We start from the raw sequence: 23152 nt of genomic DNA on the forward strand, positions 1-23152 counted from the left end.
AGAAGGTACTAGAGAAAAATTAGATTACTCCCAAATCTCTTGCTCCTTATGGACTTCTGTTGATAGTGAAAGCCTGTTTAACATCACAGATGTGTAAGGGAGTGAACAAGGAGAGTCCAGTATTGGCAGAACTGATACATTATTGTTTATACCATGTAATGTGCATTTGTAAAATTTGACTGCTAAATTTTTTGTAATTTCTTTTGATAAAATTTTGGATTCACTCTTGTATATTTTTCCAGACCCTTCATTGACATTTATAAATATAGTGGCTGTAATATTATATATTTGATGGGTTGGGGTTTTCATAAATATTTTTATTTTGCACATATTATTCAGTAACTACTTTTTCATGTAACAATATGAAAAATTACATCTCTTTAAAAATACAGTATTTTAACCAATTTGCTGTTAGTCCATTAGATTTTTTTTTTCTTCTTTAAACTTGCTTCTGCTACAAAACTCAGTTCTATTGCCCTTATTAGATTCTTAATGACTGACTGATAGGGAAAAGCACAACACTGGCGTGGAGTAGGGTACAAAGAAATGAATAAATACCAAGATAGACTTGGTAAGTTATACACCAAGAAGACTATTTGGAAGATTATTAAATGAGATAAGATTTATAGAGCCTGACACATAGTGAATATTTGAATAGGTAAAGGATAGCTCATAGCCAAATCACAGAAGAACCCAACAAGGAATTGAAAAGCATGTCACCTTAGGAGCAAGAAGAGGGTATATTAGCTTTCTCTGTGTATCTAACTGCTGCTGTAGCCTCTCTGGACCCTTGTAAGTGATGGTTGAGGTGAGAGCTGCAGTAGTAACAGTATAGGAACTATGCCCTTCTTATTGGGAGGTGAAGGTGAGATAGTGGTAGCACCCAGTGACTGCGTGGAATAGGTGCAATTCTACATCTTGGACTTTGAAAGTATTTTAATAAACCAGGATACTTCAGGCTGTGTGGTTAGTGACCAAGTATTCATTTCACCTGGGCTGCTTTTTGTAAGATACTGTTGGAATCTGCAGATATGGTATGAAGACAAAACCTCTACCTAAGGACTTTGCTGTCCTTCTGCTTCTGAAATCCTTAAAGAAGACCAGCCCTATAAACACAAAGGAAGACCAGAATTTGGGGAGTCCGTCTTTGCTTCTTCAGGTTTCCACAGATCCTCTCCAGTAATATAAAAATATTTTTCCCATTGGCATTTTTAGGGTACACAACCCTTGTTTCACAAGAAGCATAATTTTTTCAGAAAAAACCTTTCATGTTTTTTCTTGCTTGATTCTTTACTCTTAGATTGTTAACATTGGAAGGTACCCACTGAGGAACTGTTTAGCTGGTTCAGCCTTATTCTCTTTCAGATAATTAGGTGATGAGACTTACTTAATGTTGTACAGAAAAAGGCAGTATTACAGCTCATGTCTCCTGATTCTTAGGCTTGTGTCTTCTTTATGACCTCCTGTTTTTCTCCAAAGCCCATGTGAAAAATTTTAGTGTAGAGGCATTATATACTGTCTTTAAGGTTTCAGGCTCTAAAGCCAGCCAGCCTGCATTAAAATCACAGATTTTTGTTTTGCTAACTGGTAACATTGGTTAAATTACTTAATCTCTCTGTGCCTTGTTTTTCTCAACTGTAAGATGGAAATAATAATAGGGGGTTGTTGTGAGGTTTAAATGGATTAATACATTTAAAGTGCTTGGAATAGTACCTGGTATGTGGTAAGTGTCCAAAAAGTGTTAGCTGTTAGTTATTATGTTTTTTTATACTTACTCCATCTTGACAGTCCTTATTATATTAGGTTGGTGAAAAACTAATGGCCATTTCAGACCATGAATTTTAAACCATTATAACTAGGCTGAAACACATCTTTATTCATCAAAATAGGAACCATTACAGGCGACACATTTTTGCCAATGAGAAATAAGTTTGTTTATTCCTGTACTGTAAAACTCTGTGCTTTGGGATTTAACAAATTCTTGGAAAGCATTTTCTGCCTCTTGCTGGTTGTGGAAGCATTCTCTCTGCAAAAAATTCTCGAGATGCTTTAAGAAGTGGTGGTTGATTGACGAGAGATCAGGCGAATATGACGAATGAACAAAACTTGGTAGCCTGGTTCTTTGAACTTGTGAAGCGTTGGTTGTGTGACGTGCAGTCAGATGTTTTGGGGACGAACTGGACCCATTCTGTTGACTGTTGTGTTGCAGTTTTCAGGGGGTCTCATCGGTTTGCTGAGCATACATCTCAGGTGTAATGGTTTCGCCAGGATTCAGAAAGGTGTAGTGGATCAGACAGGCAGCAAGTCGCCAAACAGTGACCATGACTTTTTTTTGGTGCAAGTTTGGCTTTGGGAAGTATCTTGAGCTACTTTGCAGTCCAACCACTGAGCTAGTCTTTGCTGGTTGTATAAAATCCCCTTTTTGTCACTCGTTGTAATCCGATTGGGAAATGGTTTGTTGTTGTGTAGAATAACAGAAGACAACACTTCAAAATGATGGTTTTTGAATTTGCAGTCAACTCACGAGGCACCCGGTTATCAAGCTTTTTGACCTTTCTGGTTTGCTTCAAATGCCAAGTGATCATAGAATGGTCGACTTTGAGTTCTTTGGCAGCTTCTTGTGTAGTTGTAAGAGGATCAGCTTCAGTGATCTTATCAATTGGTTGTTGTCAACATCTGATGGCTGGCCACTGCACTCCTCATCTTCACGGCTTTTGTCTCCTTTGCAAAACTTCTTGAACCACCTCTGCACTGTACTTCATTACCAGTTCCTGGGCCAAATGCATTGTTTATGTTTTGATTTGTCTCTGCTGCTTTATGACCCATTTTCAATAAGAAAATCGCTTAGATTTGCTTTTTGTCTAACATCATTGCCCTAGTCTAAAATAAATACAAAATAAACAGCAAGTAATGAGTCATAGGAGAAGGCAGTGGCACCCCACTCCAGTATTCTTGCCTGGAAAATCCCATGGATGGAGGAGCCTGGTAGGCTCTAGTCCACGGGGTCGCTAGGAGTCAGGCATGACTGAGCAACTTCACTTTCACTTTTCACTTTCATGCATTGGAGAAGGAAATGGCAACCCACTCCAGTGTTCTTGCCTGGAGAATCCCAGGGACGGGGGAGCCTGGTGGGCCGCAGTCTGTGGGGTCGCACGGAGTCGGACATGACTGAAGCGACTTAGCAGCAGCAGCGGCGGCAATGAGTCATAAGCAAAAAAATAAATAAATAAATAAAGCGAGAAATACACCTTAAATATAACCACATTTATTTAAGAATGTATTCCAATATCAAACAGCAAAGTTCAACAATGCAAAACCACGGTTACTTTTGCACCAACCTAATAGATTGATATTGTTAATTTTCTCATTTCTGATGTCATATAAATGAGATGTTGTATAAGAAAGTATTAAATATTTTAACATCAGAGATAGTTGATTTTTTTTTTACCTCTGGAATAAACTTTCTCTTTTTATGTGTGAACTGTTGTGTGCTTGTGTTAGAATAAAGTAGAACCTTTCTTTGAATGTGTCATTTGATTCTGGTTTTCTTTTTTTCCACAGCAATACAAGTTCTTACGCTTCAGGAGGTCTCTGCTCTTGCTAGTTAAGCATAGTTGTGTGGAATCACTGTTCCTGCTTAGAAATTTCTGCATTGTATATTATTTTCTTGGTAAGAATTTCTCCTTTTTGATACAGTGTATGTATTAGCTCACAACTCAGGAAATGTCAGTTAAAAAGCCATTCTTAATTGTATTCATATATTTCCTACTGATGCTGGGAAAGATTGAGAGCAAGAGGAGAAGAGGGTGACAGAGGATGAGATGGTTGGATGGCCTCACTGACTCAATGGAGATCAGTTTGAGCAAACTCAGGGAGATGGTGAAGGACAGGTAAGCCTGGCGTGGTGCAGTTCATGGCATCGTAGAGTTGGACACAATTTAGTGACTGAACAACAGTAACAGTAGAAGGTGTGTGATTAGCCCAACTGATTGCTTGTTTAGATTAAATGTTTATATTTAGATTGAAACGTTCAAAGACTATTTAGTTAAGAGAGAATATTGTTAAAGACATGTGGCATATACATCTAATGCAGTAATAGCCTTGAAAAAAGAAATCTTGTCACATACTACAACATGGATGAACGTTAAGGACATACTAAGTGAAATAAGACAGGCACAAAATGACTACATTATCCCACTTAACGAGGTATCTAAAGTAGTCAAACTAGTAGAAAACAGAGTGTAGAATAGTGGTTGTCAGGGGCTGGAGGGAGGGGAGAAAGGGGAGTTGTTCAGTGGATAAAGTTGTTCATTTGCTAAGCTGTGTCCAACTTTTTGCAACCCAGTGGACTGTAGCATGCCAGGCTTCCCTCTCCTTTACTGTCTCTGGGAGTTTGCTCAAATGTCCACTGAGTTGGTGATGCCATGATGCCATCCAACTGTCTCATCCAATGCCACCTTCTTCTTTTGCCTTCCGTCTTTCCCAGTATCACGGTCTTTTCCAATGAGTCAGCACTTCACATCAAGTGGCCTGAGTTTTGGAGCTTTAGCATCAGTTCTTCCAATAAATATTCAGGGTTGATTTCCTTTAGAATTGACTGGTTTGATCTCCTTACTGTCCAAGGGACTCTCCAGAGTCTTCTCCAGCACTGCAGTTCAAACGCATCAATTCTTTGGTGCTCAGCCTTCTTTCTGGTCCAACTCTCACATCTGTGCATGATTACTGGACAAACCATAGTTTTGACTACCTGGACCTTTGCTAGCAAAGTGATGTCTTTGCTTTTTAATCTAGGTTTTTCTAGGTTTGTCATAGTTTTCCTTCCAAGAAGCAAGCATCTTTTAACTTCATGGCTGCAGTCACTGTCTGCAGTGATTTTGGAATCTAAGAAAATAAAATCTGTCACTGCTTCCACTTTTTCCCCTTCTATTTGCTATGAAGTGATGGGACCGGATACTATGATCTTAGTTTTTTGAATGTTGAGTTTTAATCCAACTTTTTCATTCTCCTCTTTCACCCTCATCAAGAAGTTCTTTAGTTTCTCTTCACTTTCTGCCATTAGAGTGGTATCATCTGCATATCTGAAGTTGTTGATATTTCTCCCAGCAATCTTGATTCTACTTGTGGTTTATTCAGCCCAGCATTTTCCATGATGTACTCTGCATTGAAGTTAGATAAGCAGGGTGACAGTATATAGCTCCTTTCCCAATTTGGAACCAGTCTGTTGTTCCATGTAGGGTTCTAACTGTTGCTTCTTGACCCTCATACAGGAGGTCAGGAGACCGGTTTCTCAGGAGACAGGTAAGGTGATCTGGTATTCCTATCTCTTTAAGAATTCTCTACAGTTTGTTGTGATCCACACAGAGGCTTTAGCATAGTCAGTGAAGCAGAAGTAGATATTTTTCTGAATTTCCTTTGCTGTCTCTATGATCCAATGAATGTTGTTAACTTGATCTCTGGTTCCTCTGCCTTTTCTAAACCCAGCTTATACATCTGGAAGTTCTTGATTCATGTACTGTTGAAACCTAACTTGAAGGATTTTGAGCATAACCTTACTAGCATGTGAAATGAGTGCAACTGTGTGGTAGTTTGAACATGCTTTGGCATTGCCTTTCTTTGGGATTGGAATGAAAACTGACCTTTTCCAGTCCTGTGACCACTGCTGAGTTTTCCAAATTTGCTGGCATATTGACTGAAGCACTTTAACAGAATCATCTAGGGATTTAAAATAGCTCAGCTGGAATTCCATCACCTCTACTAGCTTTGTCAAAGTAATGCTTCCTTAGGCGCATTTGACTTTATACTCCAGGCTGTCTGGCTCTAGGTGAGTGATCACACCATCATGGTTTTGCGGGTCACACGACTGAGCGACTGAACTGAACTGAACTGAACTGAAGACCTTTTTTGTATAGTTCTTCTGTGTATTCTTGCCACCTCTTCTTAATCTCTTCTGCTTCTATCAAGTCCTTACCTTTTCTGTTCTTTATCATGCCCATTCTTGCAAGTGTTCCCTTGATATCTGCAATTTTCCTGAAAAGATCTCTAGTCTTTGCCATTCTGCTCTTTTCTTCTACTGCTTTGCATTATTCATTTAAGAAGGTTTTCTTATCTCTCCTTGCTATTCTGTGGAACTCTGCATTTGTTTGGGTATATCTTTCCCTTTCTTCCTTGTTTTTCGCTTCTCTTCAATGGATATAGAATTTCAGTTTTACAAGGTAAAACAGATCTGGAGATCTGTTGTGTCACAAGGCACCGTACAGTGTTTATAAACTTAAAAATGGTTAACGATGGTAAATTTTTTTTCTTTTTTTATGATGAGAAGTTTTATGTGTTTTTATCTCATAAAAAATGTATTCTTTAAAAAAAGAAAATATTGTATATCATTTGGTCATTATAATAACATATTCCTTTTTATAACATTTTTGTAACTTGCTACTAATAAACGAGTTCAATCCTAAAGGAAATAAACCCTGAATATTCACTGGAAGAACTGATGCTGAAGCTCCAGTACTTTGGGCCATCTGATGTGAAGAGCCAACTCATTGGGAAAGACCCTGATTCTGGGAAAGATTGAGGGCAGGGGGAGAAGGGGGCAACAGAGGATGACATGGTTGAATGGCAGTACCAACTCAATGGACATGAGTTTGAGCAAACTCCAGAGATAGTGAAGGACAGGAAAGTCTGGCGTGCCGCAGTTCATGGTTGTAAGAGTCGAACATGACTTAGTGACTGAACAACAATAACTAATATGACAGAAATCTCTTGTTGCTCAAGGAATATTATGGGGCTTCACAGGTTGTGCAGTGGTTCAGAATCCGCCTGCCAGTTCAGGAAAGCGCAAGAGATTCTGATTTGATCCCTGGGTTGGGAAGATTCCCTGGAGTAGGAAAGGACAACCCACTCTAGTATTCTTTTGCCTGGAAAATTCCATGGACAGAGGAGCCTGGTGGGCTACAGTCTGTGGGGTTGCAAAGAGTTGGACATGACTGAGCAACTGATCATACACACAAAGAAATACTATAGAATATACTAACGTGAATTTTAAGCACAAAGATGCAGCTTATTTAGTATAATGAGCAGTACAAGTTGAGTGGAAGACTTTAATGCAAATAGCAACACATTAATATAAACAAAATCCAGCATTCTAAAATAAATACTCTTTTCATACTGTTTCTGAACATTTCCTGGTCCTACTTTTTTCTGTGGAATAATTTTATAAAATTGTTCTATTTGTATATAGACCATTGTGTTGTCTGCTGTTAAAAATCTTTAGTTAATTATTAAAAGCATGTAGAAAAATGGATTGTTGTCGTTTTAATGTTAACACTTCATTGTTTTTTATTAACCTACTGCAGTCAGCTTGGCTGGTACCCTTTGGGCTGACATAGCAGCTGTTTCAGCATATCCATGGTCAGCTAATTCTTCTGTAATTCCAGTTGTGTTTCATTCAGATTTTATTTTCAGTATTAACACTTTTCCTTTCTTTGTTGCACTTTAGTCTTTTTGTCCAGTTTCCTCTTTCAGTTTTTCATTTTTGTAAAATGTCATGAGCATTTATCATGGGAGATAAGGAGGCAGCACAACTATATGCTCTGCTGTCTGTGCCAGAACTGAATAAGAGATGTGACTAATCATTAACAGACTTTGAAAAAAAGAATGTCCAGCTGTTGTCTATATGCTGATTTGTGTACTACTGAAAAACTAGAGTACTATATTCAGTTGGATACAGCTGATGCCAGTAACTGAAATTTGCATTGTGTTGTTGAGAGCTGGTGTTATTTAATTAAACTATAGTAATTAAAATATGTATATGTTGAACCTGTGAAAAGCAAGGACTGTCTAGAAATTACTCTCTTTTCCTGCCCATTCCTAATCCAACTCTAGCATTTTGACTGAGGTCTTTGTGTCTACTTGGTCATCTCATCAATCTCATATTCCAAAGCATGATGGTTTATTTTGTTAATTTTATATGATTATAGCATGGTATTTTTTTTTTTCTTCCCCCTCTCAGGTCATATTCCCAAAGCTTGGATTAGCACTGCCATGGACCTTCGGATAGATGAGTAAGTGTCACATGACAAGTCTAATTTTAATTATCTGAATTGTTTCCATCCTTTTAGTTGTTTGCTACTTTAAATTTAGCCTTTACATGAAGGAAAATTGTATTCAGAGGCTTCCCTGGCAATCCAGTGGTTATGGGTTCATGTTTCCAATGCAGAGGGCATGGGTTCGATCCCTGGTTGGGGAACTAAGATCCCACATGCAGCATGGCCAAAAAAATATTATTAAAAGAATTGTATTCATTTTTGAATGTATATTTATAGTTAACATAATTTAAAATCCCAATGGTATATAAAAGGGTATACAGTGACTCTGTTGGACCCAGTTTCTAGTCACCCAGTTCCTTTCCCCCAAAATAAGCAGTGATAATTCCTTTTTTGTTAGGTATAGCTTTTATATAAGTGGACTTGAGTTCTATAGGCATACCTCTCTTGTTTCTCTCCTCAGTAATCATTCTATGCTATGTTATAGTAGATAAGCACCATACTGTGGTTTTACTCTTAATTTTGCCTGTGAGGAAACCAGATTTGAGTTGTGTCATGTGGCCAGCTGAAGTTCCTAAGTAGCGGTGGAGTAAATAAAGCACTGGGCTTTATTGTTCCAGTTGTTTCCACGTGCACTTTGCATATAGGTAAAGCTTTAATTTTTATTTGGCAAAAAAATACAAACTTCTCTATTACTATTTGTTCTTTTAATTATTGGTTATTCCACCGTGATACTTTTTGTATGATCTTAATTACTACCACTTAAAAAAAATAACACTTTCATTGTATTTTTAAAAAATATTTCTTTACTTATTTGACTGTGCCAGGTCTTAGTTGTGGCATGTGAGATCTAGCTCCCTGACCAGGAATTGAACCTGGGCCCCCTGCATTGGGAGCATGGAATCTTAGCCACTGGATCACCAGGGAGGTCCCTTAACTACTACCACTTTTGAGAAGTGAGAATGTTAACATTTATGAATGTTTGAGATACTATGATTTCTGCACTGTAGATTTCATTTCCTAACTTGTAAATGTTTCTTGGTAAAATTTACTATGGTCGTCTGCTTAATCACTAGATATGAAACCAAATGGGCAGGTCACTTATTATGTTAGCCCAGATTTTAAACTTGGTCAAATAGAAAAAGAATGATATTTGATAGAAATTTAACATAATACTTTTTTTCTCTTTTCCCTTAAAAAATGTTCTGCTTCCATGGCAGTGTATGGTATTCTGCTCTTAACGTTGGCCAGGTCCTCAGTAATGTTTATTTAAAAGCAGAAAAAACAATTATTTCCCCCCTTCCCTCTCCCAGCCCCAAGGAGTGTCAAGTACTATGCTGGGCACTCTTAACATAAACTGTTTTAAATCTCCTAAAAGCCCTAAGAGATAGAAGGAAGAGATTATGCCACCATGTGGATGAGGAAACTGAGGGTAGGTTAGGTCAAGTGATTAACAAAATCACAGCATTTACAAACAGCAGAGTCAGAAGTTCCAGTCCTATTTGTTTGTAGAATTATGATGATGTTGCAAATTGAGCTGTTCAAGGTTTTGGTAAGATTGCCTGTGTTCTCTTTATTTAGCATTCTAACAAAGTTTCTTAAATGGTTTTAAAAGTAGAGTTTGTTATTTTTAGATAGAACTTTCTGCCCTTAACTTTTAGGAAACTGTTTATGCATATACAGATGGAGTTGAAATCTGGTCCAGGAGAGGTGCTGATCTTGTTGAACGGTTTTTAAGTATCAGGCTACAAAACAACATGACTAAATTTTACCCAGCCTCCTGGGGAGTCGTCTTCTGTCATAGAAAATGGCATTGAGGATTTGAAATGCCAGGAACTGAGAGCTAGTTTAGGTCTACTCTTTCCTCAAGGCTCCCTTGTGTTCTTTATAAGAAAGTATTAGTGAGAGAACTGTATAGAGTACCAAAGAAGACCAATTTGTCATCATTATTGTTTAGAAACAGGATTTGCTTCTCAGTTTGGGGCCCCAGGTCTCTTAAATGCTTAGATTGTAGTCTTCCCACAGGACTAAGTAGTGATTTCTGTTTTCATAGGCAGTTTCATAGGCCTCTTGACACTGTGAGGGGCCTCTTGAATCTCTCGTTGCTCTACCACGTCTGGCTGTGTGGTGTCTTTGTCCTGATGACTTGGTACGTCTCATGGCTACTCTTCAAAATCTGTGCCACAGAGGTTAGTATTGAGTCTCTGTCAGCACGTCTCTGTTCTGGACCGCAGAGTTTTATTTTTGGTAGCACGCTCAGCAGCATGTTGCTGTGCCCAAAGCCATTTTGTGAAGTTGGGTTTTGGTTTTTTCCTGCGACTTCACAAGAAATGTGTCAGTTATAACCATCATTTAATTATAGTGTTTTTTGTTTTTGTTTTTTCCTGAGGAAAAGTATTAGTATTTATTCTTAATGTTAGAAAACTAAACTGAATGAACAGTTAGTTAAACTTGCTATGAGTTATCTCTACTGTAATTCTCTTCGGAAAGTTTCCATTTCTCTATTGAGCGTATACTAGATTGGCCTGCATTTTTAATTAATTTTATATGCTATTGATATAGGTACTATTAAAATATTTAAATATGAGGCAATAAAAATACATATTCTTTGAAGGAAATTTTAGAATTTATATTGAAGAAATGATTTAAAATGAATAGGAATAGCATTGTCTTCATCATTCAAATGTTCGTCTTGGAAAATGAGTGTTTCTGTTTTATTTTACCATTTCTGTAGATTTGTATCCTTCAGTGGCTTCAGAGAATTTTTGTTTCTTAAATTTGTTTCTATTATTGGAAGCCAGGGATCCAGTAATTTTGGGAAAGTAACATTTTAGACAGTAGTGTATTTGAGTATATATAATTTTAATGCTAGCTGTTTTTGTAAGGAACACTAAAGATGTTAAATTTGGTTGTCTTGTCTTCTTTATAATGAATTCCAAATAGTACTAAACATACTGAATGTCATTAGTGCTAATATACTGAATGTAGTTTGTCATGAAAACAAGACATTGCATAGTCTTTATATTTAATTATATTTGATAGGCTCATCTGTTCCCTGTTCAACCACCATTTTCAGAAGATTCAGATGAATGCCTCCCGAAAGTTTTAAACAGCAATCCTCCCCTCATCATAAAGGTATCAGAGCTATGCATTTTGTGTATTTACACAGTCATCTCTAACTTATCTTACGGAATGATCTTTGTATTTAACACATTTATATATTTTTGAAGGTCTAGAATATTCTAATACTGTAAAAAGTATTGTAAAAATCACCTACATGCTACATTGAATGTTATTACTTTTTCCAGCTTTCATTCCAAGTGACTAAAATGCAAATATATATTGCAATGTATATGTATAAGCTAGACTATTTCTATGTTTAGGAGAGATAGAAAAATGTTTCAAGTATGACATATAATGCTATATAATGATATACATTGGTTTTTCAGAAATTCCTCATGGTAGCAAAACAAAACACTTTTTTTAGTCACTGGATTAGGGAATATTTTCATGAGTATCATTGACTATTATGATCATAGAAAGTTTGTTATGATCAAACAGAGAGTACGTAGTTAATGAACTCTCTTAAAGTTTGAATAATGATAATCTGAAACAAATTTTAATCAAAAGTCTAAAGAATTTGTAACATGTTTCTAAATCAACCTAAGTGAAAATAAATTATTTTGATTTTGAAATTTTAAAGTAGAACTATAATATATGTGATCTTGTTAAAAGTTCATAGTACTTAAAAAAGAATGAAAGTAGAACCTAGAGTTTGGATTATACTATAGAAAAGTTGTAAACTAATAAGAAAATGACCCACCGAGGTTCTAATTACCCTTAAATATCAATTATGATTAGTTTATTAGATAAACAAAAATATCAGATACTCATTTGGTTATTTAACAGATCTGTAATTATTGGGCACATGTCAGTCACTGCTAGTTGCTTAGGGTGTAATGATGAATAAGACAAAGCACAACCTACTGGATCAGGCTGATATACAAAATAAGGAAAATTTACTGTGGTAAGTACAACAGGAACCACTTACTCTGCTTGGGACCCAAACAAGAAACCTTCACAGAAGGGATGGTGTCTTGAATGATGAGTGAAGTGGTTTGTCAGGGAACAAAATGAAGATCTATCATAAAGAAGCACAGAGTATGTTGTGTATCTGCTGCATGCTGGGTACTACCTTTGGATGTGGTAGTGAGCAAGGTGTTGTCCCTGCCTCACAGCTTGGTGGCTGGTACCAGGTGAGACAAGTAAGTAGGTACTTAATATAAATTACCATGAGTACAGCGGTTGAGAGCTGTGTGAGTATGTCTTTGTCAGGGAGGCCAGGGAAGTTCCAGGAGGAAGTGACATTCTATGTTTCCCACCACAGGGTGGAAAGGAACACAGTCCTTTCTGTAGTTCCTTGTAGCTGGTGCCCATAGTGCCTGGGGTAGCCTACGGAGGGTAGAGGCAGGAGAGTGAAAGTCTTGAAGGAAAAGGTGTGGTTCTGAAAAGTCTTCCCTTCATGAAAAATCTCAGCTGATTTCCCCTTAGATGTGTAGTGTTGAGCCCCATTCATAAATAAGATTTTATATAGAGGGTAAAAAAATTAAATAATGTGTATTTTCTTTCCTTTCAGTATTTGGCCCTGCAGGACCTGATGTTGCTTTCTCAATATTCTCCTTCACGAAGACAAGAAGTGTTTAGCCTTAGCCAACCAGGTATTGCTAAAAGTAATAGACCTAATAGGAATTGAGTATGTATGTGCAGAAAGCAATCTACTTAAAATTTTTGCTGAGTGAGATGTATTTATTAAAACATCACACATCAGTGAGTCTGTTAAAGAATCGATTTGAATCTAATACAGCTAAGTGTTCACATTGTTGTGGTTAAAAATTATGTTTCTAGGGAAAGTATTTTTCAACTTTTATGTTATTTCCTTCCGCCCCCCTCTTCCCTTCACCTCAAGAAATTGGAGGTAGGCTGACAGTTTTAGAGCAGAAAGGTACAGTTTAAGAATCCCAGAAGTTTTAATGCTACAAAGGGTCTTAAAAATCAAGTGGTCTGATTCTCTTATGGAGGACCTAAGTCTCAAGAGAGATTAAGTGGCTTAATAAAGTTAATGTCAAGAGTTGGAATTAAGAAATTCTGTCGCTTGACTCTTAAGTGTGGAGCTCCCTATTCCGGCCATGCTTCTTTGCCTCCCTGTAAAAAAGCAGTGTGAAAAGGAACTAGATTTGATGGTGATCCGTCCAGGGAGGCTCTTGGCAGCTCTGGAGCATTTCTCTATTGTAACTGCCAAGCTCCTCAAGGCTGCAGCTGTGCCAGTAATGCTCTGCCTAGTTGTTAGAAGGAAAACCTTCCAGCCCAGCACCAGCAGGGACAGAACCGGGTGGCTTTCTCTCTCTCTAATAAGCTCTTCATTATTTGGCCAAACTTGTCAATTCCCACATTATAAAATAAACCTATAGTTACATGCTACGTGGTAATAAAATAAAATCCCTCTCCTTTTATGTTGTTCAGTCGCCAAGTCATATCTGACTCTCTGCTACCCCATGAACTGTAGCACATCAGGCTTGCCTGTCCTTCACTCTCTCCCTGAGTTTGCTCAAACTCATGTCCTTTGAGTTGGTGATGCCATCTAACCGTCTCATCCTCTGTTGCCCGCTTCTCCTTTTGCCCTAATCTTTCCCAGTATGAAAAACAATCCACTGCTGATGCTGTGAAAATTAACTGTAGCAATTCTTTTCTAGTAGGCTTAGGTTTACTTAAGAATTCCCTATACACTAAATGTTTTCACCAGATATTTAAGTTAACTGTAACAGGGTGGCCTGTTCTTTGCTAAAGGACATATTATTAACTGGGCAGAGAAATAGAGATCAGATTTATGGTTACCAGAGGTGAAGGGTGGAGGAGAGAGAATTAGATGAAGGCAATCAAAAAGCACAAACTCTCAGTTATAAGATAAATAAGTACTAGGGATGTATGTGTAATATGATAAATATAATTAACACTGCTGTATATTATATATGAAAGATATTGTGTAAATCCTAAGAGTTTTCATCACAAGGAAAATGGTTTTTTTCTATTTAATTTGTATCTGTCAGAGATGATTGATGTTCGCTAAACTTACTGTGATTACCATTTCATGATGTATGGAAGTCAAATCATTAGGCTGTATATACCTTAAACCTGATATAATGCTGTGTGTCAATTATATTTCAAAACTGGAAGAAAAAAATGTAATTGGACCATGAAATAGTTCCTTTGTGGTCCTAAGTTATAGCTGAATAAAACATCCTGGGGCCTATTGTTGAAATATTGTGTTTGTTTTCAGGTTAAGTGGTATTTCTCTTTTGAGCTGTGAATAGAGGGAAAGATTTAAGGAGGGACCTAAGCGAAGAGAGAATGATTTATTTGGCACCCAGGATGGATAAACCAGTTTTCAGTGGATTCCTCTGCTGTTCTGAACACACAGTGAATCACAGTTGATTTTTACATGACAACTATAGGAGATAAAAGGTTTTAGAAATCAAAAGATAGTGAGAAAGGAATTAAGAGTGTAGATCACAGTAGTAGGATAGCAGATTCATAAACCCTGTAAGTATAAAGTATGATCACTATCAAATAATGTGTCACTTCTGTAGATACAGTAGCAAATAGGGGCTCTTTTGCAAATGAAAATGTAAGGAGGCACAGTAGGTCAGCCACAGCAGTTTAAAGGTCACTGGGGGCCATGGGGTGCATCTCATTAGACAGGCTCAGTGTCTTAGTCTTTGGTCCGACCAGTATTGCTAGTGAAGTAACCTGGGTCTGTTTCACTCAAATCGTGTTCCTGTGTTTGGCTTTATTTTAGCAGTCAATTTGAGAGTTCTGTTTGTAGACTTAGGAAAATTATTTCACCCAAATATTTATCGAATTTCTGTTACTAGATGGCTTGAGTATAAATAATGGCTTAATAGTAGAAAAGTGGGCCCCACTACAAAATGTAATAAGCATTTTTCATTGATATTTCTCCCCATTTTGAGAGGATACTATAAGATTATCTTCATTTTAAAAGCTGGTATTTGGACCTCTTAGGTGGACATCCCCACAATTGGACAGCTATTTCAAGAGAGTGTTTGAATCTTTTAAATGATATGACTCAGAAACTTGTGCTCTACCAAGAAGCTGCTGCTACCAATGGGAGAGTGATGTCTTCATCGTACCCAGTGGAAGCTAAGAAATTGAATTCTCCAGGTAAATCCTTATACTACTAAGAGAGGGGAAAGCACTTACATTCTATTTCCTAAGAAGGATAACAGTAGTTAATCTAAGGATTAGATTGTATGTAAGTGTGAAGTATATATTTTTAGGCAGAATTGATCCAATATATGGGATATTGTACTGAACCAAAAAGGCCGCCTGAGTATCATTGTAGATGGTGGTAGTGTTAAAAGGTTAACGCATTTGATCTTTAAACAGCAGACTTCAGTTTAGCCTAAAACAGAGTCAAGTCAATCTTTACAAGCAGTAGTGGATGCTGTTCTGATTGCAGTATCCCAGAGGTAGCAAATTGCTGGAGTGCCAGAGAGAAGCAACTGAAGTGACTCAGTGATTTAGGGATAGGGGTGTCACATTCATTGTTTTAAGGTAGCTAAATGTTCGAAAGATGAAAGCTGAGAGGAAGAAGTAGAGGTGGAGGAACCTATGCTATTTCACAAAACAGCTTAAGTAGGTGATACTTAGGAATGTAAGACTGAGGAAAAGACTTAATGTTCTGATGCCTTGGGAGCCAGGCATTTAAAGAAAATGGGCAGAACTAGCTGGGTGAGGACCATGGTACACTTGGGGGCATAGGCTTCATCTGAAATGGAAAACTATGGGTTAGCTTTGATCCATGGTTCCCAGGTGAGAATTTGGGCCCAATATCTGAACTTCTGATACTGGAGGTTTGTAACATTGTACAGGAGGCAGTTACCAAAACCATCCCCGAGAAGAAGAAATGTAAAAATGCAAAATGATTGTCTGAGGAGGCCTTACAGATAACTGAGAAAAGAGAAGCAAAAGGCAAAGGAGAAAAGGAAAGAAATACCCTTCTGAATGCAGAGTTCCACAGAATAGCAAAGAGAGGTAAGAAAACTTTCCTAAGTCAACAGTGCAAAGAAATACAGGAAAACAGTAGAATGGGAAAGACTAGAGATCTCTTCAGGAAAATTGCAGATATCAAAGGAACATTTCATGCAAGGATGGGCATGATCAAAGACAGAAGTGGTATGGACCTAACAGAAGCAGAAGATATTAAGACAAGGTGGCAAGAATATACAGAAGAACTATAAAAAAAAAAATCTTAACAGCCCAGATAACTGTGATGGTGTAATTACTCATCTAGAGCCAAAGTCAAGTGGGCCATAGGAGGTGATGGGATTCCAGCTGAGCTATTTCAAATCATGAAAGATGATGCTGTGAAAGTGCTGCACTCAATATGCCCGCACATTTGGAAAACTCAGCAGTGGCCACAGGACTGGAAAAGGTCAGTTTTCATTCCAATCCCAAAGAAAGAATGCCAGAGAATGTTCAAACTATCACACAATTGTACTCATTTCACATGCTAGCAAGGTAATACTCAAAATCCTTCAAGCTAGGCTTCAACAGTATGTGAATCAAGAACTTCCAGATACACAAGTTGGGTTTAGAAAAGGCAGAGGAACCAGAGATCAAATTGCCAAGATCTGCTGGATCACAGAAAAAGCATGAGAATTCCAGAAAAACATCTACTTCTGCTTCATTGACTATTCTAAAGCCTTTGACTGTGTGGATCACAACAAACTGTGGAAAATTCTTAAAGAGATGGGAATACCGGACCACCTTACCTGTCTCCTGAGAAATCTGGATGTGGGTCAAGAAGCAGCAGTTAGAACCAGGAACAACAGACTGGTTCCAAATTGGGAAAGGAGTACGTCAAGGCTGTATATTGTCACCCTGCTTATTTAACTTATATGCAGAGTACATAATGTGAAAATGCCAGTCTGGATAAAGCATAAGCTGGAATCAGGATTGCCAGGAGAAATATCAATAACCTCAGATATGCTGATGACACCACCCTTATGGCAGAAAGTGAAGAGGAATTAAAGAGCCACTTGATGAAGGTGAAAGAGGAGAGTGAAAAAGCTGGCTTAAAACTCAGCATTCAAAAAACTAAGATCATGGCATCCGGTCCCATCACTTCATGGCAAATAGATGGGGAAACAATGGTAACAGTGACGGACTTTATTTTCTTGGGCTCCAGAATCACTGCAGATGGTGACTGCAGCCATGAAATTAAAAGACACTTGCTCCTTGGAAGAAAAGCTATGACAAACATAGCATATTAAAAGCAGAGACATTACTTTGCTGACAAAGGTCCTTATAGTCAAAGCTATTTTCCAGTAGTCATGTATAGATGTGAGAGTTGAACCATAAAGAAGGCTGAGCGCTGAAGAATTGATGCTTTCGAACTGTGGTGTTGGAGAAGAGTCTTGAGAGTCCTTTAGACAGCATGGAGATCAAACCAGTCAATCCTAAAGGAAATCAATCCTGAATATCCATTGGAAGGACTGATGCTGAAGCTCCAATACTTTGGCTAGCTGATTTGAAGAGCCGACTCATTGGAAAAGACGCTGATGCTGGGAAAAATTGAAGACAGGAGGAGAAGGGGACAACAGAGGATGAGATGGTTGGATGGCATCACCAACTCGATGGTCACGTGTTTGAGCAAATTCCGGGAGATGGTGATGGACTGGTGTACTGCAGTCCATGGGGTCGCAAAGAGTTAGATAGGACTGAGTGACTGAACAACAACAACAGTCTGAACTTCTGGTCTTTTTCTTTTTTTCTTTTAAAGAGACAGCTGAAGAAGTTTTGGGGGAAATCTACCACTTTTTAAACATTGACAACTAATCTTGATATGTAAAAAAATCACAATATGGGCCAAAGGAAACATATCTCTGATTTTGATTTCATTATTCTGCTGGCTTCATAGACCACAAACAAAGAGATTGCAAAAGAAAAGTGATTTAGATAAGTTCATGAATGTCAGGTTTTAAAAGATTCTACTGTGTTTCAGATGTTGTCAACATTCAGATTAGCATTTATTTATTCAACAAGTATTTATTGAATGACTGCCACGTACCAAGCACTACCAGAGAATCAAAGATGCAGAAACATTCTTGGGCCTGACCTTTCAGTGGGAGGCACACAAACGATGACAAGACAGTGTAACTATTAAAAAGAAGTCTGAATGAGCAGGATGATGCTTGATAATGGAAGGAGGAGTTTAAAGTTGGTCCTGTAAAGATGTGGAGCCATTAGAGAATTTGAATAGTTATAGTTTTATTAAATTAGCATTTTAGAAAGATCATTGTAGTTCTGAGTTGGGGGGATCCTGGGTCTGAGCAAATATGGATTAGTCATTTCTTTACATTGTTGTCATATCCCATCAGTCAGAATTTGCCTTTAGTTTGAGGAATAATTACAAAACTTGAAAGCACTGATCCTGGGACTTCCTTGGTGGTCCAGTACTAGGACTGTGCTCCCAATTCAGGGGGCCCAGGTTCAGTCCCTGGTGGGGAAGTAGATCCCACATGTTGCAATGGAGGTCAAAGATCCTGAGTGTGGGAACTGAGACTTGGCGAAGTCAAATGAATAAATAGAATTAAAAATATTAAAAAACAAAAAACCCCGCCAGTTTTAATTTTTAAATTGAATCTTTAGCTATTTCTTATTGTCGTTTACCCTTAAAAAGTCATGTAGTGAAAATTTGTTCTTATAAATGTTTAGTGTCTTATGCCAGTTTTATTAAAAAGATAGAATACTAGTATAATTTATTGTCTTTGTGCTTTGTGCTGGAGTGGCAGAAAGATATTATTTTTGTACAAGAGACTGTATAATTGGTAGAGTTATAAGATAATTTTTGAAGAAGCTGTTTACAGAACAGATGTGTAGAAATCCTAGACAAGTTAATCACTGGTGTGACTTTTGTTAACTTTAAAGAACTCTGGGGAAAATGGGATAAGGTTAGTGCTCTGTACATTTTCACACTATAGATTTGATTTTGCCAAGTAATGGTTACAGTCCAAGTAATGGTTACAGTAAGAATATACAGTAACCCAGGGCATATACTAATGCAATAAAGTTGTTGCCATTTAAAAATAAAATATAAAATATAAGTTCATTCAGTGCAGCTTAGAGTTGGAGAAATTGACCTGGAAGATGAAGATATCTGTTTAGGGTAAAAAACCAAGAGAGGCTGAACCAGTCTGACAGAAAAAGATGTATAAAGCTCCTTAAGTGGTCACCAAGTTGCAGTAGTAAAATCTAGGTGTTGAAATTGTAAACCTAGGTGGAAACAATCTACTGAGCCTTGGTTAAATGAGTTAAGCAAAGAATTGAGGTGTGTAGAATTTGAGAACCTCCACTCTGGCCTACTTCGATCAGATTGCCTCTTCTCAGCACTGGATCTGTTCTTTTACAGAAGAAACTGCGTTTCAGACCCCCAAATCTAGCCAGATGCCTCGGCCTTCAATGCCATCATTAATTAAGACATCACTGTTCTCCTCAAAATTATCTACTCCTGATGTTGCAAGTCCCCTGGGCACTCCATTTGGCTCTAGTGTAGTGAACCGGATGGCTGGAATTTTTGATGTAAACACAAGCTATGGGTCACCTCAGAGTCCTCAGCTCACAAGAAGAGGGCCAAGATTATGGACTTCAGCTTCTGGTGAGGACCGTTTATTTTCTAAAATTTGAAATGTCATAGTTGCAGAGAATCATATAGCCTAAGTTTTTGCCTTCTTGGTGTTTTGGTTTTTTTTTTGTAGATCAGCAAATGACTGAATTTTCTAATCCTTCTCCATCTACCTCTATTAGTGCTGAGGGTAAGACAGTGAGACAGCCCAACGTGATTTATTCATGGATTCAGAATAAACGTGAACAGGTAGGATGACACGGGTAGAGAGAGGGTTTGTATTTACATATAGCTGTGATTCATGGGGTCGCAAAGAGTCGGACACGACTGAGCGACTGATCTGATCTGATCTGATAGCATTGAGAACATCAAGGATCTCATATAAATAAGCCATCAGGAATAAATAAAACTTTGGGGATGCTTCATATATCAAATTGACCCATATGAAATTACTAGTATTTGGTTTTGAGTTATACAAATTACAAGTTCATACGGCTTAACCTAATGCAGTCAGTGCCTTTTATCTATGAATTCTTTCATTTAAGAGATATTTATTGATTTCTTCATATATACTGGGTGTGTTTTTAGATACTGGGAAAACAGCAAACAAAAGTCCCTGACTGTATGTTTACGTTGCTGGGAGAAATATCAATAACCTCAGATATGCAGATGACACCACCCTTATGGCAGAAAGTGAAGAGGAACTAAAAAGCCTCTTGATGAAAGTGAAGGAGGAGAGTGAAAAAGTTGGCTTAAAGCTCAGCATTCAGAAAACTAAGATCATGACATCTGGTCCCATCACTTCATGGGAAATAGATGGGGAAACAGTGGAAACAGTGTCAGACTTTAATTTTTTGGGCTCCAGAATCACTGCAGATGGTGATTGCAGCCATGAAATTAAAAGATGCTTACTCCTTGGAAGGAAAGTTATGACCAACCTAGATAGCATATTGAAAAGCAGAGATATTACTTTGCCAACAAAGGTCCACCTAGTCAAGGCTATGGTTTTTCCAGTAGTCATGTATGGATGTGAGAGTTGGACTGTGAAGAAAGCTGAGCGCCGAAGAATTGATGCTTTTGAACTGTGGTGTTGGAGAAGACTCTTGAGAGTCCCTTGGACTGCAAGCAGATCCAACCAGTCTATCCTAAAGGAGATCAGTCCTGGGTGTTCATTGGAAGGACTGATGCTGAAGCTGAAACTCCAATACTTTGGCCACCTCATGCAAAGAGTTGACTCATTGGAAAAGACTCTGATGCTGGGAGGGATTGGGGGCAGGAGGAGAAGGGGACGACAGAGGATGAGATGGCCGGATGGCATCACCAACTCAATGGACATGGGTTTGGGTAGACTCCGGGAGTTGGTGATGGACAGGGAGGCCTGGCATGCTGCGATTCATGGGGTCGCAAAGAGTCAGACACGACTGAGTGACTGAATGAACTGAACTGAGGGCAGATAGCTGAGCGAGCACGTGTATTATAGTTCTGGGTGGTGAGATGAGGTAGCAGGCACCTGGAACAGCTTGTCAGGCTCATTAGCTGTTGTAAAGACTGAAATTTTCTTTGAATGAGATGGATGACTACTGCATGGTTTTACCCGCAAGAATGACATGATGTAACCTTACATTTTGAAAGTACTGCTGTGTTGAGACTAGATCCTCAGGGGGCAGGAGTGGAAGCAGAGAGACAGTAGTAAAGCTGTTAAAGTAATCTGGTGACTTGATGACGGTATCTGGATAATGATATCTGTGACCTGAGTGATGGTGGTGGAGACTGTAAAATGTGATCAAAGTCGGGGTGTATTTTGAAGATAGGTATGATAGGATTTGCTTATGGTTTAGTTGTGGTGTGAAAGAATCAGTGTTGATTGTGAAGCTTTTGGCCCAAGGATCTGAAACAATGTAGTTGCAGTTTATTGAGTTGCAACTTTCTGATGATTCTGGAAAAGAGATTTGATAGAGATGAGGTAGGGAAATCATGAGTCTGATTTTAGACATAGCAATTTTGAGATACCAGACAATCCAGTGATATAAGATATTAGACATGTATCTGAAATCTAGGGGAAAGTCCAGGTTAGGATTGAAATTTTGGAAGTCATCAGAGCATGAAAGCCATGAGACTCCATGAAAATTATTGGAGAGTGTAGATATAGAAGAAAAGAGATGCAAGAACTGGAACCGTTTGATGACAATGTCTGGGAGATGAGGAATAGCAAAGGAGACCGAGCATCATTAAGGTGAGAAAGAACCAAGAAAAGGGTGTTTCAGACAGAAGTGTCAGATGCTGCTGAAAAGAAAACATGCTGCTATGTCTGAAAAGAAGCATGAGGTTCAAACTAAAAATGAACTGGTGTGCTAGGAATATAGAGGTCATTGAGTCCTTGACGAGAGCTATTGGGTGGAGTAGTGGCAACAAATACCTGACTGGCATGGGTCCCAGAGAGGCTGGGAGAGGAATTGGAAGACACAGAGAAGCTACATCTTTCAAGGAGATTGACTGTAAGGGGACCAGAGAAATGGGCTAATAGCTGGGGGAAGTTGAGAGGTCAGGGAAGGGTTTTATTTCTTCAGATGGGAGAAGTAAGAACATGTTTGTTGATAGAATGCTCAGTTAATAGAGAGGGCAGATCTGAAGGCATTTTACAAAACATCAGCATCACCTGTGGCTCCCTGTGTGTAAGTACTGCTGTGTCATGAATTCACTTTCAGCTCAGTTGGGTTATGTAGCTTTTAACTTAATACTAAGAAAATTATTTTCCTTGTAAGTATCAACTAGTAGAAAACTACTTCTGTCTTAAGATCTATTTCTTTTTTTTTTTTGGTAGATGAAACATGCTCTTTTTTTTGGCATTAATATTAAGAGGTTAAAGGGTAGGACAGTTGTAGAGAATTGAGAAAGAATATGGTTTTAGGAAATGTCACCAGAACTACTTTTTGATTATGACAGGGCTCTCATTTGAAGGCTAGACCTGTGTACATGGGAGTGCAGTTTAGATTAGATGGCCTGTCTTGGTTATCCAATTTATAGTACAAAGGTATTTACTTACGTGGTTTACTTTACCTTTCTTTGTAAAGTGTGATGTGTTTCATTTAAGTTAGTGTCCGGAAGAACCTGGAAATGTGTAATATTATATTTGAGTAGCATTGAACTGTTCATGTGATAATTCTTCCCTTTTTTTCCATCTCAGGTTAAGAATTTCTTATCAAAACGAGTGCTGATAATGTATTTTTTCAGTAAGGTAAGAATATGTAGTTATAACATTGGGAGTGGGGGGAGGGAAAACAAAATAAGAAATGAAGTAGCAAATAGGATTAGACTTTTCAATATTTAGTTTGATCCTAGCAAGCCAAACAGCTTGGCATCATGCTTCACTAAACCTCCCTTTAAACAGTACCTGACCTAGACAGGCATC

At 38.0% G+C, this 23152-nt stretch overlaps 1 protein-coding gene across 2 annotated transcripts in view; it reads left to right on the forward strand.

Annotated features, from left to right (window-relative positions):
• The window catches only part of NDC1 (NDC1 transmembrane nucleoporin), a 60012-nt gene that overhangs the window by 13300 nt on the left and 23560 nt on the right, over positions 1-23152 (forward strand). For both annotated transcript variants that reach the window (XM_070786515.1, XM_019957434.2), the window contains exons 6-14: positions 3562-3670; positions 8009-8060; positions 10096-10231; positions 11085-11177; positions 12679-12760; positions 15120-15278; positions 19531-19776; positions 19877-19992; positions 22928-22978. In XM_070786515.1, coding sequence (XP_070642616.1) covers positions 3562-3670; positions 8009-8060; positions 10096-10231; positions 11085-11177; positions 12679-12760; positions 15120-15278; positions 19531-19776; positions 19877-19992; positions 22928-22978 — 1044 coding nt within the window. The remainder of the gene's footprint in view (positions 1-3561; positions 3671-8008; positions 8061-10095; positions 10232-11084; positions 11178-12678; positions 12761-15119; positions 15279-19530; positions 19777-19876; positions 19993-22927; positions 22979-23152) is intronic.

Source organism: Bos indicus, chromosome 3 (genome assembly GCF_029378745.1).
Source record: "Bos indicus isolate NIAB-ARS_2022 breed Sahiwal x Tharparkar chromosome 3, NIAB-ARS_B.indTharparkar_mat_pri_1.0, whole genome shotgun sequence".
In the NCBI taxonomy this organism is placed as follows: Eukaryota; Metazoa; Chordata; class Mammalia; order Artiodactyla; family Bovidae; genus Bos; species Bos indicus.